General features: G+C 34.1%; 1 protein-coding gene across 1 annotated transcript in view; it reads right to left on the reverse strand.

The window, feature by feature from the left end:
• Nucleotides 1-18,337, reverse strand: part of DSCAM (DS cell adhesion molecule) — a 607,061-nt gene that overhangs the window by 188,876 nt on the left and 399,848 nt on the right. The window contains exons 15-17 of the mRNA XM_044669244.1: nt 15,907-16,147; nt 14,257-14,403; nt 10,324-10,479 (exon numbers count right to left, since the gene is read on the reverse strand). Of these exons, the coding sequence (XP_044525179.1) occupies nt 10,324-10,479; nt 14,257-14,403; nt 15,907-16,147 (544 nt within the window). The remainder of the gene's footprint in view (nt 1-10,323; nt 10,480-14,256; nt 14,404-15,906; nt 16,148-18,337) is intronic.

The following is an 18,337-nucleotide window of genomic DNA, read 5'->3' on the forward strand; positions in this document are numbered from 1 at the left end:
TACTGGCCAAATTTCCATTTTACAATACTTATTTCTTTGGCAGGCACTGAAAATCCATAATGACCGGGGTGTAAAAGTGAAGAAGAATACTGCCTTGATTTTCTTTGAGAACTCATATCATTCTTTAATAAGCTTAAACATCTCACTGGAATATCCCTTACATACTTTTTTCTTTTTTGAATACCATATTTTTATGGTGATTGGCAGTGTTGCACATTGAAGAGGAAGTTGGTCTTGAACAAGGAAGAAATAGGTTCAAGTCTTACCACTGACACACAGTAGATGTGTAAACATATGGTCTTAGTAAATTGCCTAGAGTTCTAAGAGGTAAGGTCAAAGGACCTCTTAGTACTCTAGGCAATTTATTAAGACCATAATTTCCAAGCAAATTGCTTATCTATATTAAGGAAATAAATGTTCAGACTAGGATTTCATTAATTTAATAAAAAATTTCACAACCACTTCTAGTATTTATATAGTACTTGAAAGTTTGCAATAAGGTTGACATATATTATGTCATTTTATCCTCACAACTCCTTGAAATCATGAGATCATTATGTGCTATTATCTCCATTTTATAAAAGAAAATGAGGCTAAGTGAGGCTAAGTGATTTGTGTAAGATAAAATTTGAACTTGGCACTTGTTGATTCTAAATCCAGTATTCTATCCACTAGACAGCTAATTTGCCTCAAACTGGTTTTAAGATAATCTTTTGGTGATATTTTTTTATTTTTGTGATATTATATGACTTTAGACAACTGACTTCTGGGTTAAGATGGTGGCAGAATAAAAAGCAGCTTTTTAACCCCTCCTTAACCCACACATATAGGACTCCTCAAGAGGACATTAAAACAAACCCAGACAAATGAAGTGACCCCACAACATGGTGCAGCATTGAAAGTATGTGGGATCAGGGCATTTCCATGCTATAAGGGGGTGAAATAGCTCTCACTAAAATGCTAGCTGAGCAACCCCGTCTACTCCACACTACCTACAGTGCCAAAGCCAGTGTACAAGAGTTAGAACAAGTTTGGGGCATTCATTACTTCTTGGCAGCTACCTGGGATCACCAGGGCCTGCTCCTGAGAGAAGCAAGAATTAAGACCCCAAGAGGCTAAAGAAACGGACTTAGAACACAGACCTTAAGTGCAGGCTCAGACGCAGGAGCAGACACAGATTCTGAGCACAGTCACAGATCTTGGGTGGGGACCCAGTGCAGAGGGGTGCATGACTGTGGAAGCAGTGCTCTGAGACTGTTAAAGGAGCTTTGGGCAGAGGAGCAAGCAAGGGGACCACCAGGAGGCATGACCCTGAGAACAACTATACTTGAGACCTCAGGAGCCTAAAGAGCACAGACTGACCCTGGGCCTAAGGATAAAGCTGAGAGGGTGCACAGCACAGTGACTCAGGCAAAAACTGCTCCATAGCTCCATAGGCAGAGAGCCTGTCTGCCTCACTCAGACTTCTGACTGAGAAAGAAATAATAATAATGGCAAGCCAGTCACAAGAACCCCAAAAGAGAAAAATCAAGAAGAAATCTTTAACACTCCACAACTTTTCCACAGATAAAAATCAAGACAACAGAGCAAACAGCAGAGGAGAACAAACAAGTAATTACATCCAAACCTTCCCCCCCAAAAAAGAAAATTGGTCACAAGCTCTTGAAGAGTTCAAATCTGAGATCATGAGAAAGATGGAAAAGATTTGGCAAGAGAAGTAGGAAATAGCTCAAAAGGCAATTAACAGGTTAAAAGACAGAAACACCCAATTGGAGAAAGATGCCCAAAAATCAAATGAAATGGTAAGCAAATTAGAAACCAAAATCTGGCAAGAAAATAACAGTTTAAAAGGCAGAATTGGATTGCACAATTGGAAAGAGGGGCAAGTAAATTGAAGACCAGAAATGACCAGATTGAAAAGGAAAATCAAAAGATTATAGCTGAAAACCAGTCCCTAAAGGCTAGAATTGAGCAATAAGAAGCTAATGATCTCTCAAGACAGCAAGAACAAATAAAACAAAGTCAAAAGACTGATAAAATAGAAGGAAACATGAAATATCTCAATGAGAAAGTGGCAGACCAAGAAAACAGGTATAGAAGAGACAATCTGAGAATCATTGGTCTTCCTGAAAAAGCAGAAATTAATAGAAATTTGGACTCCATACTAAAAGAAATTATTCAGCAAAATTGCCCTGAAGTTCTACAACAAGAGTGCAATATAGACATTGAAAGGATCCATAGATCACTCTCTACACTAGACCCAGAAAAGACAACCCCCAGAAATATAATAGCCAAATTCAAGAGCTTCCAAGTAGAAGAAAAAATTTTACAAGAAGCCAGAAAGAGACAATTCAGATATCAAGGAACACCAATCAGGATCACACAGGATCTGGCAGCCTCCACACTAAAAGACCACAAAACTTGGAATATGATATTCAGAAAGGCAAGAGAACTTGGTCTACAGTCAAGAATCTCCTACCCATCAAAACTGACTATATACTTCCAGAGGAAAATATGGGCATTCAACAAGATAGAAGATTTCCACCTTATTTGCACAGAAAAGACCAGGGATAAATAGAAAGTTAAATATCCAATCACAGCTGTGTGACTCTGGGTAAGTCACTTGACCCCCATTGCTCACCCTTACCACTCTTCCACCTAGGAGTCAATACACAGAAATTATGGGTTTAAAAAAATAAATATCCAACCACAAAAACCAAGAGAAACATGAAAAGGTAAATAAGAAACAGGGGAAAGAAACTCTTATTTTTAAATTTGCTTCTTTAAGAGCTTTAATAAGATCAAATTATTTGTATTCCTATATGGAAAAATGTTATGTGTAATTTTCAAAAACTATATTCACTATTATAGTAATTAGAAGAATTATTCATAGGGAGAGATTGGAACACTAAATGGTCTAAGATGAGATGGGGGGGGGAAGAAGTGGGTGAATAGTAGATGGCACCAAGACAAACTTGAATGAATAAGAAAAGTAGAATATTCTATACCACACAAAGAGGGCATGGGAAGGGGAGGGGATGAATACTTTTACAAGAAGGAGAGGAAGAGAGCATTAAGAAGTAATATTTAAACCTCATTCTCAGTGGAATTAACCCTGAGAGAGAAGAGTAGCTTTATCCATTGGATATAGAATATTGAGAAAGTCAGAAGGGATTAACCAATGGGAGCAGGGGAGTGGGGAGGTCAAAAAAGGGAGAGGAAGAGAGGGGGGAGGGAATTCATTAGGCCTTAAAAATAAAAAGAGGGGAATAATAAGGGAGGGGGGTAAAAGGGAAGTAAATCAAGGGAGGGGTCAAAGGGGACTGGTCTAAAACAAACCACTGGTTTAAAAAAGAAATAGCATAAGAAGAAGGGGTAGAATTAGGAGAGGATACCAAAATGTTGGGGAATACACAACTGATAATTATAACTGAATGGGAATGGGATGAACTCACCCATAAAAAAGAAGGAAATAGCAGAGTGGATTAGAAACCAAAATCCTATCATATGTTGTCTACAAGAAACACATACGAATCGAATGGACATACACAGGTTTAAGGTCAATGGCTGGAGCAAAATCTTTTGGGCTTCAACTGAGAAAAAGAAGGCAGGAGTGGGGATCATGATTACTGACAAAGCCAAAGTAAAAATAGATTTGATTAGGAGAGACAGGGAAGGTAATTACATCCTGATGAAAGGCAGTATAGACAATGAGGAAATAACAGTACTTAACATGTATGCACCTAAAGGAGAAACTGGCAGAGCTCAAGAAGGAAATAGATAGTAAAACTATACTAGTGGAAGATCTAAATATTCCTCTTTCAGATCTAGATAAATCAAACAAAAAAATAAATAAGAAAGAGATAAGAGAGGTGAATGAAATCCTAGAAAAATTAGATTTAATAGATATGTGGAGAAAAAATAAATAGGGATAAAAAGGAATACACCTTCTTTTCAGCTGCACATGGTACATTCACAAAGATTGACCATGTAATTGGGCATAGTAACATTGCAAACAAATGCAAAAGAGCAGAAATAATAAATGTAATATTCTCAGATCATAATGCAATAAAAATAATAATTAGTAAGGGTACATGGCCAGGCAAATCAAAAACTAATTGGAAATTAAATAATATGATTCTTCAAAACCAGTTAGTTAAAGGAGAAATCATAGAAACAATCAATAATTTCATTGAAGAGAATGACAATGATGAGACATCCTACCAATCTCTGTGGGATGCAGCTGGGGGAAATTTATACCCTTGAGTGTGTGTATTAGCAAATTAGAGAGGGCAAAGATCAATGAACTGGGCATACGAATTAAAAAACTAGAAAAGGAACAAATTAAAAATCCCCAGTTAAAGACCAAATTAGAGATTATAAAAATTAAAGGAGAAATCAATAAAATTGAAAGTAAAAGAACTATTGAGTTAATAAATAAGACTAGAACTGGTACTTTGAAAAAACAAACAAAATTGACAAAGTACTCATCAATATAATTAAAAAAAGGAAAGAAGAAAACCAAATTGATAGTATCAAAGACGAAAAGGGAGACCTCACCTTTAATGAAGAGGAAATCGAGGCAATCATTAAAAATTATTTTGCCCAATTATATGGCAATAAATATGGCAATCTTTGAATACTTACAAAAATATAAATTACCTAGATTAACAGTAGAAGATATAGAATACTTAAATAATCCAATATCAGAAAAAGAAATTGAACAAGCCATCAAAGGACTCCCTTAGAAAAAATCCCCAAGACCAGATGGATTCACAAGTGAATTCTATTAAACCTTCAAAGAACAACTAATTCCAATATTATACGAACTATTTGACATAATTAGCAATGAAGGAGTTCTACCAAACTCTGTTATGATACAAATATGGTACTGATCACAAAGCCAGGTAGATCAAAAACAGAGAAAGAAAACTGCAGACCAATCTCCTTAATGAACACAGATGTGAAAATCTTAACACAAATACTAGTGAAAAGACTCCAGCAAGTGATCATGAGGGTTATTCATTTTGATCAGTTGGGATTTATACCAGGATTGCAAGGATAGTTGAACATAAGGAAAACCATTCACAGGATTAACCATATCAACAGACAAACCAACAAAAACCACATGATTATCTCAATTGATGCTGAAAAAGCCTTTGACAAAATACAATACCCATTCCTATTGAAAATACTAGAAAGTATAGGAATAGAAGGACCTTTCATAAAATAATAAACAGTACATATCTAAAACCATCAACAAGCATTATATGTAATGGCAATAAATTAGAAGCCTTCCCAATAAGATCAGGCATGAAACAAGGATGCCCAGTATCACCTCTATTATTTAACATTGTAGTAGAAACACTAGCAGTAGCAATTAGAGAAGAAAAAGAAATCTAAGGTATTAAAATAGGCAATGAGGAGACTGAGCTATCACTCTTTGCAGATGATATGATGGTCTACTAAGAAATCCTAGAGAATCAACCAAAAATCTAATATCAATAATCAACAACTTTAGGAAAGTTGCAGGATACAAAATAAATGCACATAAATCATCAGCATTTCTATATATTTCCAACACACCACAGCAGCAAGAGGTAGAAAGAGAAACATCATTTAAAACTCTAGACAATATAAAATACTTAGGAATCTATCTACCAAAACAAACACAGGAATTATATGAACACAAATACAAAACACTTTCCAAACAATTAAAGCTAGATCTAAACAATTGGAAAAACATTGATTTCTCATGAGTAGGATGAGCTAACATAATAAAAATGACCATTCTACCCAAATTAATTTACCTATTTAGTTCCATACCTATCAAACTACCGAAACACTTTTTTACTCAATTAGAAAAAACTATAACATAGTTCATTTGGAAGAATAATAGATCAAGAATATCAAGGGAAATAATGAAAAAAAATGTGAAGGAAGGTGTCTCAGCAGTACCAGATATTAAACTATACTATAAAGCAGCGGTCATCAAAACGATATTGTACTGGCTAAGAGACAGAAGGGAAGATCAGTGGAATAGTCTTGGGGTAAGTGATGTCAACAAGATAGTGTATGATAAGCCCATAGAGCCCAACTTTTGGGACAGAAATCCACTCTTTGCCAAAAACTGTTGGGAAAATTGGAAAACAATATGGGAGAGATTAGGTTTAGATCAACATCTCACACCCTACACCAAGATAAATTCAGAATGGGTGAATGACTTGAATATAAAAAAGAGTCAAAACAGAATAGTGTACTTGTCAGATCTATTTTAAAACCAAGTAAGAGTTAGAAAAAGTTACAAAATGTAAAATAAATAATTTTGATTATATTAAATTGAAAGGTTTTTGTACAAACAAAAACAACGGAAGCAAAATCTGAAGGGGAAACAACAAACTGGGAAAAAATCTTTATAACAAAAAACTCTGACAGAAGTCTAATTACTCAAATATACAAGGAGTTAAATCAATTGTATAAAATTTCAAGTCATTCCCTAATTGATAAATGGGCAAGGGACATGAATAGGCAATTTTCAGATAAAGAAATCAAAACTATCAATAAGCACATGAGAAAGTGTTCTAAATCTCTAATAATTAGAGAAATGCAAATCAAAACAACACTGAAGTACCACCTCACAACTAGCAGATTGGCTAAAATGAAAGAAGGGGAGAGTAATGAATGTTGGAGGGGATGTGGCAAAATTAGGACACGAATGCATTGTTGGTGGAGTTGTGAACTGATCTAAGCATTCTGGATGGCAATTTGGAACTATGGCCAAAGAGCTCTAAAAGACTGCCTGCCCTTTGAGCCAGCCATAGCATTGCTAGGTTTGTACCCTAAAGAGATCATAGATAAACAGACTTGTACAAAAATATTTATAGCCGTGCTTTTTGTGGTGGCAAAAAATTGTAAAACAAGGGTATGCTCTTCAATTGGGGAATGGTTGAACAAACTGTGGTATATGCTGTTGATGGAATACTTTGTGCTCAAAGGAATAATAAATTGGAGGAATTTCATGTGAACTGGAAAGATCTCCAGGAATTGATGCAGAGTGAAAGGAGTAGAGCCAGAAGAACATTGTACTCAGAGACTGATACACTGTAGCAAAATTAAATCTAATGGACTTCTGTCCTGGCAGCAATGTAATGATCCAGGACAATTCTGTGGGATTTACAGAAAAGAACACTACTCATATTCAGAGGAAGAACTGCAGGAGTGGAAACAGAAGAAAAACAACCACTTGAACATATCTGTTGGTGCGGACATGGATGGGGATGTAAACTTTAAACAACCACACCAAAGCAACTATCAATAATGTATAAATAAGTCTTGATTGATTACACATGTTAAAACCAGTGGAAATATGCATTGGATGTGGGGGTGGTGATGCAGAGGTGAAGGGGAAAGTAAAACAAGAATCATGTAACCATGGAAAATTTTTCTAAAAAAATAAAATACTTCAATCAGTAAAAAAATATATGACTTTAAACCATGGAATTCTGTTGTCTTTAAGTAATTGAATGGCTAATTAACTGAAAGGGCAATGGAAATGTTCATTCTGGCTGGCTGGTACGTAGTAGCTTATAGTGGAACCTGTTCAGAGTTTGAAAAGACTATTAACATAATCTTTCAGATCTTTGGGGCACCTCATGTCATAATGGGGCACCTAAGTTAGAATACTGTAGAGCCTTTCAGCTCCACAAAATATAACAGATACAAAATTCACAAATAATACATGAGTAGGATGAAGTAGGATACTGACTTTTATGAGTATTAACCATAACATTATGTTTCAAATTAGACAAAATTTACTTCATAAATCAACTTTGTACCAACCTTTGAATCTGTGAATTTGTATTTCTCCAATGAATATATAATTAAGAAACATGATAATGTAAATAAGAGAATGAGATAAATACTGGTAATAATTTAAATAATCAATTCTATCATATAAGCCTATGTTTCCGGGACCAATGAACATTTATGGATAGTTTTCATGACTATCATTAATTCAGCAATAACATTTTTTGTATAAGTTGAGAGTTATATATATGCATATATTTATGTATATATATATATACACACACATAGATTTGAACCCATGACCTCCCATCTCTAGTTCTGGCTCTCAATCTACCAAGCCACCCAGCTGCCCTATATATGCACATAGAGAGAGTTTTCAACAAAAAGGTAATAATAACAGCAAGGATCATATAATAAACACTTGTCTAAATTACTTTAATATCTTAGAACAGTGGTTGTGAACCCCACCCCTAGATTGAATGCCATGCCGTCCCCCCCAGACCAAGTGCCATGCCTCTCACCCTTACCACTCACAGAGGAGGGAGGAAGCACTTCCGTTGGGCTGCTGGGCAGAGGGGCAGGTGAAGTGAGGAATGACTTCAGGGAGTATAGAGAGGGAGAGGGGAGTGGTGTTCTGCTCTCCTCTAGGTTTGCTGCCTGTAAGAAGCCCACTTTAGCTCCTCTGCAGTCCCATTGGGCTGCAGGGCAGAGGGACAAGGGAGCTGAAAAAATGTCATCAGGTGCAGTGGAGAGGGGGAAGGGCACAGCTCTGCTGGAGTCCCTCAACCTTTCTAGTAACAAACTCTGGTGGAGGTGAGGGGGGAGGTGACCACATGCCCACAGAGAGCACTCTGTGTGCCATCTTTGGCACTTGTGCCTATCACCATCATGGCCTTAGAAGATCTGTGATTTCATTGATGTAATTGCTCCTTCCACTATATAGCACATATCACTCTTTGATGTTTCAAAGTCAATCTTCATCCTTTGTTGTGGTCAAAATGATTTGTTACCTTGTTTATAATCTCCTAAAGATGACCTATAAGTTTAACCTTACATAACTGGTCCTCAGAGAACTAGTGCATATTTTTCAAGTAGACTTTTTCCCAGGGCCATGAAAATCCAAATCCTTAGTTTTCCTGGTAAGGAAAACTATTCTACCAATTAGAGTTTTATATAATAGTTTCTGTATGTAGTGACTTTCCCTTCCCTAGAGGTTTTCAAGAAGATAAATGATCAATTGTTAGTATGCTGTAGAAAGTATTCTTTTTCAGGTATTGGTTAGATTATAGGACCTGTAGAATTCATTCTAACTCTGTGATTTTCTAATGGGCCTATGAAAATATTTTGGCCATTACTTTTTTTTTGCATGTTAAAAACTAATAAAATTTCTTTATACACACACACACATATATAATATGTAAAAGTATCATGGATCAATACAGTATAGCAAATCCATGTCAATGTAACTATTTTTTTCATAAAGTGAAAAAAAAAACATGATTTTGATATTTTTCCAATTCAAAATCAGATACATTTGTAAACATACATCCACTAAATTATTTACAAAACAGAAGTACCAATGATCTATTAAAGACTAATTTGGTCATAACAGCCTATTTTTACCTCAGTACTGGAAGTGTTTTCAGTTTAGTTTTGTTTTTAGGAAAGAACATATTAATATTATGATTATAATTTAGAGTAGAACATTAATGAAGGCATTATTTAAAAATATAGAAAATGATGGACATATGATTTTTATACATTCTGGAAATAGTGAAATAATATAAAAATAACATTACGAATTAAGGGATTAAGAAGAGAAGTGTGATTTTTCCTTTAACTGAATATAGATTATCTTACCAAAAAAATAATATGGAAAAATGTTTTTTAAAGACATATAATAAAAGAAAAAATAACTCAGAATTTGGTAGTACTGGATATTCATCTATAGAACTTCATCTTTCATCAGCTAACTCATAATATTGCAACCTTTAAAAATTAATGGTAGGGGCAGCTGGGTCGCTCAGTGGATTGAGAGCCAGGCCTAGAGACAGGAGGTCCTAGGTTCAAATCTGGCCTCAGACAATTCCCAGCTGTGTGACCCTGGGCAAGTCACTTGACCCCCATTGCCTACCCTTACCAATCTTCCACCTATAAGTCAATACACAGAAGTTAAGGGTTTAAAATTAAAAAAAAATTAATGGTAAATGTTAGATAAAATCATAAAGACAAAGTGGGGAAACAAGGTAAATAAAAACAGCAAACAGGAAGTTAATGTTCTGAATTTTCCCTGTCATGTTTGAGAGGGAAACTGAAGGTTTGTGGGAAGGCAAAATAAGTTATAATACACTAAATTGAAGTGAAGTTGTCTTATTCCACCTTTTCTGGAGGAAGTCTCATGTTTGTATTACATGAGCTTAGCAAGAGCCTCATTTGACCTCTGGTTTCTAAAACAAGTACTGAGTGCTTCAAGCACCACACATCATATTTATCTATCCAGCAGTTCAAAGTCCTCACCATCCTCTTTGGTGCGAGTGAATATTTGTTCGCTTCTGACTCCATCTCCAGCTCTGGTAAATGCCAACACCTGAATGCTGTAGTTGGTGTATTTTTCTAGCCCATCTAGCTCCAGGGAAGGCTGTGTAGTAGTGACATTTTTAATCTCTCCCAGCTCTGAGGAAAAAAAAACAAAAACACTGTCAGGCATGCTATTGTTACTGACAACACTATTTTTGCCCTTCTTTGTATTTAATGCCTAGTTGTGTAGAGAATATATCCACCTATCACACACTTAAATTACATGGAAGGGGTAATGCACATTCATTAGATAATGTTGAATGCCATGTAGCAATTTCGAAAAGACAATCCACTTACTAATTGCCAGAACAACTGGCAGAAAAATAGACATAAAAAATAGAACATTGCAGTCAAGGTTGAGTGTTAACAAACACGATTTCAATACTGTAATATTTTATGGTTGTAATTGCTAATGTGGACAAAGAACAGTTATGGTTTCAAATGGAACTGGTATTCACAAAATTCATCTTTTTCTTTTAAAACAAGTTGTGATATATGATTGTGATGAAATACTACTGTGCCATAAAAATGATGAGCAGGATAATTTTGGAAAAGAATAGAAGGACCTACATGAAATTATGAAGAGTGAAATGAGCAAAACTTAGAGAATATTATATAGAGCAACAGAAACATTGTCTGAAGATTGGCACGTGTATGTTCATCTCCACAGAAAGATTTGATAAACAGAAATAAGTAAGATGTAATTTATACATACACATAAAATTTTATCAAATGATGGTCTTCTCTAATGGGGAAAGGGGAGTGAGGGAGTTAAGTGACTATTTAAACGTAACAAATAAATAAATACATTTAAAATTTTTAAGAGTAATTTTTATTTGGTGTCTTTTTAGGTCACCACCTTTTCTATTCCTGTTCCTCATCATCCTAGAGAGCCATCTCATATAATATATAGTATTTTAAAGGGATAAAAAATAAAGAAGAAAAAAATAATCATAACTGATCAATACTTTTAAAAAGTCTGAATATATGTGTAATGTGAAACATTTTTGAAACTTCCATCTCTGCAAAGGGGGAATGGGGTATCACTTTTGGACCCATGCTTGTTTTTATAATTTTGCAATGTTCACTTTTGATTTCTTATGCATATGACTTTTTCATTTCCATTTAATCATTGTGTATATTATTTCCTGTCATGTTATTTCATAACTTTAGCAGTGTTAACAAAAGTGGAAAAATATAGACATTATAAAATACTATTTATTTAGTGTCATAAATAAGAAAAAGCAAAAATAAAACATTAAAACCCAAAGTTAACCTGCTAAATCACAAATTACTTTTTAAAAAGCAACCTGAAATAATACCACTTTGCTACAGTCAATTCAACTAGCATTTATTAAGTGCCTGGATGTTCTGCTGAGACTTGAAGGAAGTCATGGAATCCAGGTGGTACATATGAAGAGGAAGGAAGTTACAGGACATGAGGGAGAGCCACTGAAATTGTTCATTGTTGGGAGGTAGAATATTTTATGTGAGAAATAGTAACGAAGACATTGTCACATGATCATAGAATACTTGGATGATCTTCTTCTCTTTTCCCTCTATCTTATTTTGCTAGGTGATTTCAATATCATGTGTAAGGTGATCATGCTCACATTTCTTTATCCAGCCCTAACTGCTCCTGACTTCCAGTTTCATATCTTATTAGACATTTTGAATTTGGCCTCTATTAGACATCTTAAACTCAATATGTCTCAAACTGAATTAATTATTTTTCTTCCCAAACCCTCCCTTTTTGTAGCGTCCCAAGTACTGACAAGAATACCACTGTTCTGCTCATCACTCAGGGTCATGGTCTCAGTGTCATCCTTGACTTCTTAGTTTCCATTATTTCTAATATCTCATTGTTTGCCAAGTTCTATTAATATCTCATTGTTTGCCAAGTTCTATTAATCCATTATGACATCTTTCATATATATATATGAATATATTGGAATAATTAATCCATTATGACATCTTTGATGTCATAATGGATTAATTATTCCAATTATCCAAAATGGATAATTAATTTGTTCCTCTCAGAGGCAATATGTTGCCTCTGAGAAGAACAAAGAGTATTTTGACTCTAATGCCATAATCAGTGAGTTAGGATTGAGGAACAAAAGTAGTTCCTGAACTACATGGTGGATAGTGTTTATATCTAGAGTTCTTTACACAGTTGAAATTATAGGTTGAAGTTAAATAAATACAATAGAGATATAAAGGGACAGAGAGACAGAAAGACTAACAAATACATGAATATATGTATGTGTGTATATATATCTATTTAGACATATATATATATGCATACAGAATGGGAGGGCACATGAATCTTGAGAAAGGAGAAAAAAATGGATGGAGGGGGATATGTAATACATCCTAATAAGTGGTTAACATGACGGGAAAATAATTCCTATATTTTTTAAAAGAGAAAAGGACCTATAGAAGAATGAGTAAAGTAGCACAGGAAGGAATAGAAACATCAGAAAAGAAAGCAAGAAATCTTAATTTAGTGGCAGAAGAGTATCCCAATGAAAAACATTCCAGTGGAATGGTAGAGATTTTCTAAAATGGATATAATCTATAGTTACAAAGACCACTATGTCAGATAGTATTGTAATCACATTACCTCAGGATAAAGGGAATCAAAGTAAACTGGAAGAACTAAAACCCAAAAGAGTAAGAAGGTAATGATTGTTTAACAATTCTAAAATAGTAATATTGATTCACAGTTCTACCAACAATGAACTAATGCACCTATTTTCCTATATCTTCTGAAATATTGACAACTCTTAATATTTTGTCATCCTTCCCAATTTTCTATGCAAGAAATGAAACTTCAGAATTGGTTTGATTTGTTTTTCTTTTATTGTTAGTATTTTGGAGAATTCTTATTTATATAAACGTGTACATATATCTGTCAATCATTTGCAATTCAACAATAATAACAAAAATACCATTTTATATAACACTTTAAGATTTTCAAAGTTCTTTACAAATATCTTATTTGTAAACAAGCATGGGATGTAAGTCCAATTGTTATTTCTACTTTGCAGATGCAGAAATTGAGACATAAAAAAATTGTGACTTGCCCAGAATTTTCATGAACTGATGCAGAGCTAAGCAGAATCAAGAAGCAATATACATAGTGAGAGTGCAAAAACCTAAACAGAAAGACCCACCGGAAAACAATCAAAAGTGAATGTTAGTGGCAGCCAGGTGGCTCAGTGGATAGAAAGTCAGGTTAGAGATGGGAGATCCTGAATTCAAATTTGGTCTCAGACTTTTCCCTAGCAGGATGACATTGAGCAAGTCACTTAACCCCAATTGCCTGGCCCTTACTGCCTTGGAAACAAACTAGTATCCACTCTAAGACAGAGGTAAAAATTTAAAAAAATGAATGTAATAATTTATAAAGAATAATACTGATTCCAAAGAGTATGTCTTTACCCCACCCCTTCGCAGAGTCAGGAGGACCATGAGTTATAACACTCATGTTGCACATTTTTTCATATTTTTTCAACATTGAATTATTTTGCTGATTTTCTTCTTTTTAAATAATATTATTTGTTACATGGCTCTCTGGGGGAGATAGAGAAGGGAAAATTTTTGATATAAAAAGTTAAACAATATAAAAATGCAAACATTTAATGAAAGACAAGCATGCAAAAAATGTCAAACTAAGAATTTAAAACATTTTCATTGCAAAAAAGTAATGGTTGTGTGGTGAAGTCTTTGATCACAAGATAGAATTTTAACAGCCTCTTTTATATGAGTTATTTAAATATTTGTTGATTGTTGTTTAACATGACTTGTTATTCAAATTACATGAATTCTCTTTGCAACATATTCTATATCCTAGTCACATTCTTTTACCTCCATCCAAGAGATTAGCCCAGTATATCACTCTGAATCCTTGGAGAATTCCATTCAAGGCTTCTTTGGCAAGAGTTGACCAGGTTATGGATATGGTTTCTGGTGATGTAGCTATGGCTTGGACATTCTCTGGAGGGTAACTGGGCACTGAAATTAAAAATAGAAAAGAAAAAAGAAAGAATAAATCATAATCTAAGAATAGAGATTAAAATATTGTCATTATTCTTCAGCACAAACACAAATTCTTACTCTCATATAAAATATTTTTATATTGCTAAAACAAAAGCATGTGCTTAATTGGAATTTCTTTTTCTACAAATACCATATCTGATCATTTAGTTAGCAATTTCACCTCTCAAAATTAGGCATACATAGTCAAGGTTACCCAAAGGTAAATATAGTCTCAAAATAGCTATTTTCCCCCTTTAATATAAAATACTCACTTATTGATATTATTATCCTGTATAGGCAATTTTTTCCTTCAGTGTTGAGACTACATGACAGAGTGGATAAAGCTGATTTTTGAGCCATGGTTCAAATCCAGCTTCTAACACATACTGGCTGTGCAAAATTCGGCAAATCACTTAATTTCTCAGAAAACTTTCTAAGACTATAAATTTCAGAAAAGGGGTCATCCTTTATTGACAGAGGAATTTCCTTTACCAGATAGCCCGCTATCTCTAAAATTGTGTCCTTATAGCCATAAGAATATGTATAAGTATATATAAATATAAATACATGTATATTTATATATAAAAGTATATGTGTAAGCACATATATGTATATACATATATATATATAAACATTCCTATTGAATTTAAAAGGCTTACATCACATTTTAGTATTTTATATTTGGATTATATTTCATTATATACTATTTGACTTCCCTTCTACAAGCAAAATTAATAGTTCCTAAACACTACAGGGAGATGCAACATGTGAGATACATTCTATGAGGTCCCAGAAAAATTAAATAATTCTTATTTTATGAAACAACTATAAGAAGCACTCATTTAAAATGGATATGGGGTGGTAGCTGGGTGGCTCAGTGGATTGAGAGCCAGGCCCAAAGATGGGAGGTCCTGGATTCAAATCTGGCCTTCTGACACTTCCTAGCTGTGTGACCCTGGGCAAGTCACTTAACCCCCATTGCCTATCCCTTACCACTCTTCTGCCTTGGAACCAATACAGGATTTAAAAAAAATAAAATGGATATAGTATATTCTTAGAGTAGATTATTTGGTTATATTTTAGCTAACCATTTTCAGTAACAGGAAGAAACAGATAACTTCATTTGTTTTGTTTTTGAAATGCAATAGTGCAACTCAAAGATAGAAAAAATGTTGCCTTTACAAGAAAGTCTTATTTAGAGTTTTGACCAAATCACACTACAACCCCAAGAATGAAATAAAATATCTATTCAATTACATACTGCCTTTTCAATAACATAACATAAAGTTATTCCTCCTCCTCCAAGAAATGAACATAAACCTAGTAACACAAGAGAAAAGCTTAAGGACAAGAGAAAAACTAGACTGTTACCCAAAGAAAACAGTTAGATGAGGCAAAAATTACTTGTTACTTTTTGGGGAAGAAAAGTAATAATTTTTAATACTGGCCTATGCCAGCCAAACAATTAGAAACACCTACCATCCTCTAGGGTAGTGGTAATGATTTCCTGAGAAGAAGGTCCTGTTCCAGCCCGGTTGCACGCTTGTACCACAAGGCCGTACTGGGTGAATTTATTTAGGTTGTCCAGAGTATAAATTTCACTATCTCCAGTGGTATCAATGCTGATAATGTTGAACTGGAAGTTGCCTCCTGTGCTGTATTCCCTGTAACCTATCTGGTAGCCTCGAATAATGCCATTTTGCAAGTGTTTCTTGGGAGCCTAATTAAGAAAGAAAAAACAATACTCAAGACAGCTAGAGATAAAATCAATACCAATCCAGAACTTCTTGCCTTACAAAAGGAATGAAGATGAAGTTATAGTCATTTTGACAATACTTTTTAGTGACAACCAGTTTATTAATTTCTGTTTATGTACAGAATTAAATAAGCAATAATGGATATTATTAGCACTAAGTTAGAAAGATGACACTCCAAGAGAATCAGGAGTACTCTCTTAATCCTATAGAAGGAATCAGGAGAAATGAATAACTTCAGTTTTTGAAGGACTTATATAGAATGAGTCAGTGTGGGAACAGTATCTGTCTCAGAGTCAGGAAGACCTACATTCAAATTCTGACTCTGAAACATGCTCTTTATAACCATGATTAAGTCCATTACACTCTCAGTATCTCAAGGACCTAGGAGTTTCAGCTGAGCTTTTATCAACATTTATGGGAGGACTTTTTACACTACCATTCCTCATTACTGACAAAATCACATGCATAATGGGTGACAATTGAAGAGAGGCTGATTTTGATTCTTTTTAATCAAAGTTTTCTTCAAATTTAAAGTTGGTCTAAAGTGCAAAGAGTTGTTTTAGAAAGTAGAAGGATTTTGTCTCACTAGAAGTCTTTAGGTAGAGACTGGATATCCATTCATCAAGAAAGTTTTAGAAGTTATTCCTATGTTTTTAAAGGTTCCAGTGATGGGCAAACTACAGCCTGCAGGCCAGATGGGTGGGGAGGGGACGGTGCTGAAATGTTCTATCTGGCCACAGGACATTATTCCTAATCTGATGAATACGAGTAGGATACAATACAATGAAACTTCGAAAGAGTTGCCTTAGAAACTGACTGACAGATGAGCATTTCCTTTCCTTTGGCCCCCTCTTTAAAAAGTTTGCCCATCACTGGGTTAACCTATATGAACTCTGTGGCCCTTTCTATCAGTCAAGATAATATGAGATCTCTGTACTACACATATTTTTTTCAAAAATTATTTGGAGGACTAGTATGCAGAAGTATGTATGCATGATGACTGATAAAACAATCTGTTAAATTGGTTGAAAATACTATTTTAAATTATTTTCAAAAATTTGCATAAAAACAAAAGATATGCTAATATTATAAAAATAATATTTGCTTATTCATCCAGGCATCAGACTGTATACAAACTGTTTCTCTAGAATGGTCAGAGATGTAGAAAAATCTTATTTGACTGAGGATATCAAACTAAAAGATAAGTTTAAAAATGGAAATACCTATGTGGTCTGAAGTATTCAGAGAAGATACAATGAGATTTGAGTCACCCTAAGAGAATGGATGGAGTTTAGATAATCTTAGGAAAGAAGAAAAAGTATCTAGACAGCACATTGGAAATATTGAGGTGGAAAACTCTCAAAAAAGATAGTTAATCTAATTATCTGGAATATTAGTTGGTTGAGAAAAATAACCCTAACAGTACTTAATATATAAGACTTGAAGTCCTTTTTTCTCATCATTCTCTACAAAAGCTGTTTATTCAACCAGTTATTTAGTTTATTCAAACTGCTTATTCAATTTGGTCAATGTAAACACATAATATTTATACTCAATAGCCATTCCAATGAATTCCAAATTACTTTAATCAACATGATACAATGTTCAGTTCAATGTAAACTAAGCAATGAACTATAATGTAGGTTCTGGAGAATATAGAGATACATATAATAAAGCTACTGAGCTCAAGAGTTTAGCAAGTTTTATCCAGAGCACCAAATTCAAAGATTTCTGAATTTAGAATATACAAATGTTACTTAAAGTTTTTCAGGAAAATAGTAGATCTTATTGTTTAGTTAGCAACTTAACAAAAGATATTCCACATGCCAAAGGCAAGGAAAGATAGAACAAGATCATAGAGTTATAGATACATATGAATGGCTTTTGACAATGGATTATAGAGCAATTCAGCTTGGAATACAGATTACACAAAGGGAAGTAATTCAAAATAAGGTTGGGTAAGTAGGTTAGAACTAGATTTGCAGAGGGTCTTAATATTTTTTTTTCTTTTTTTGGACAGATGAATGAATTTATCATAGCAGGGCTTTAGTAAGATTATTCCAGAAACAGTGTGCAGAATGGATTGGAAAGTAAACAGATTAGTTACAAGAGGAAATGCTAGGCTAGCATTTTAATAGTTTAGATGAAATGAG

This window comes from Gracilinanus agilis, chromosome 3 (assembly GCF_016433145.1).
Source record: "Gracilinanus agilis isolate LMUSP501 chromosome 3, AgileGrace, whole genome shotgun sequence".
Lineage (NCBI taxonomy): Eukaryota > Metazoa > Chordata > Mammalia > Didelphimorphia > Didelphidae > Gracilinanus > Gracilinanus agilis.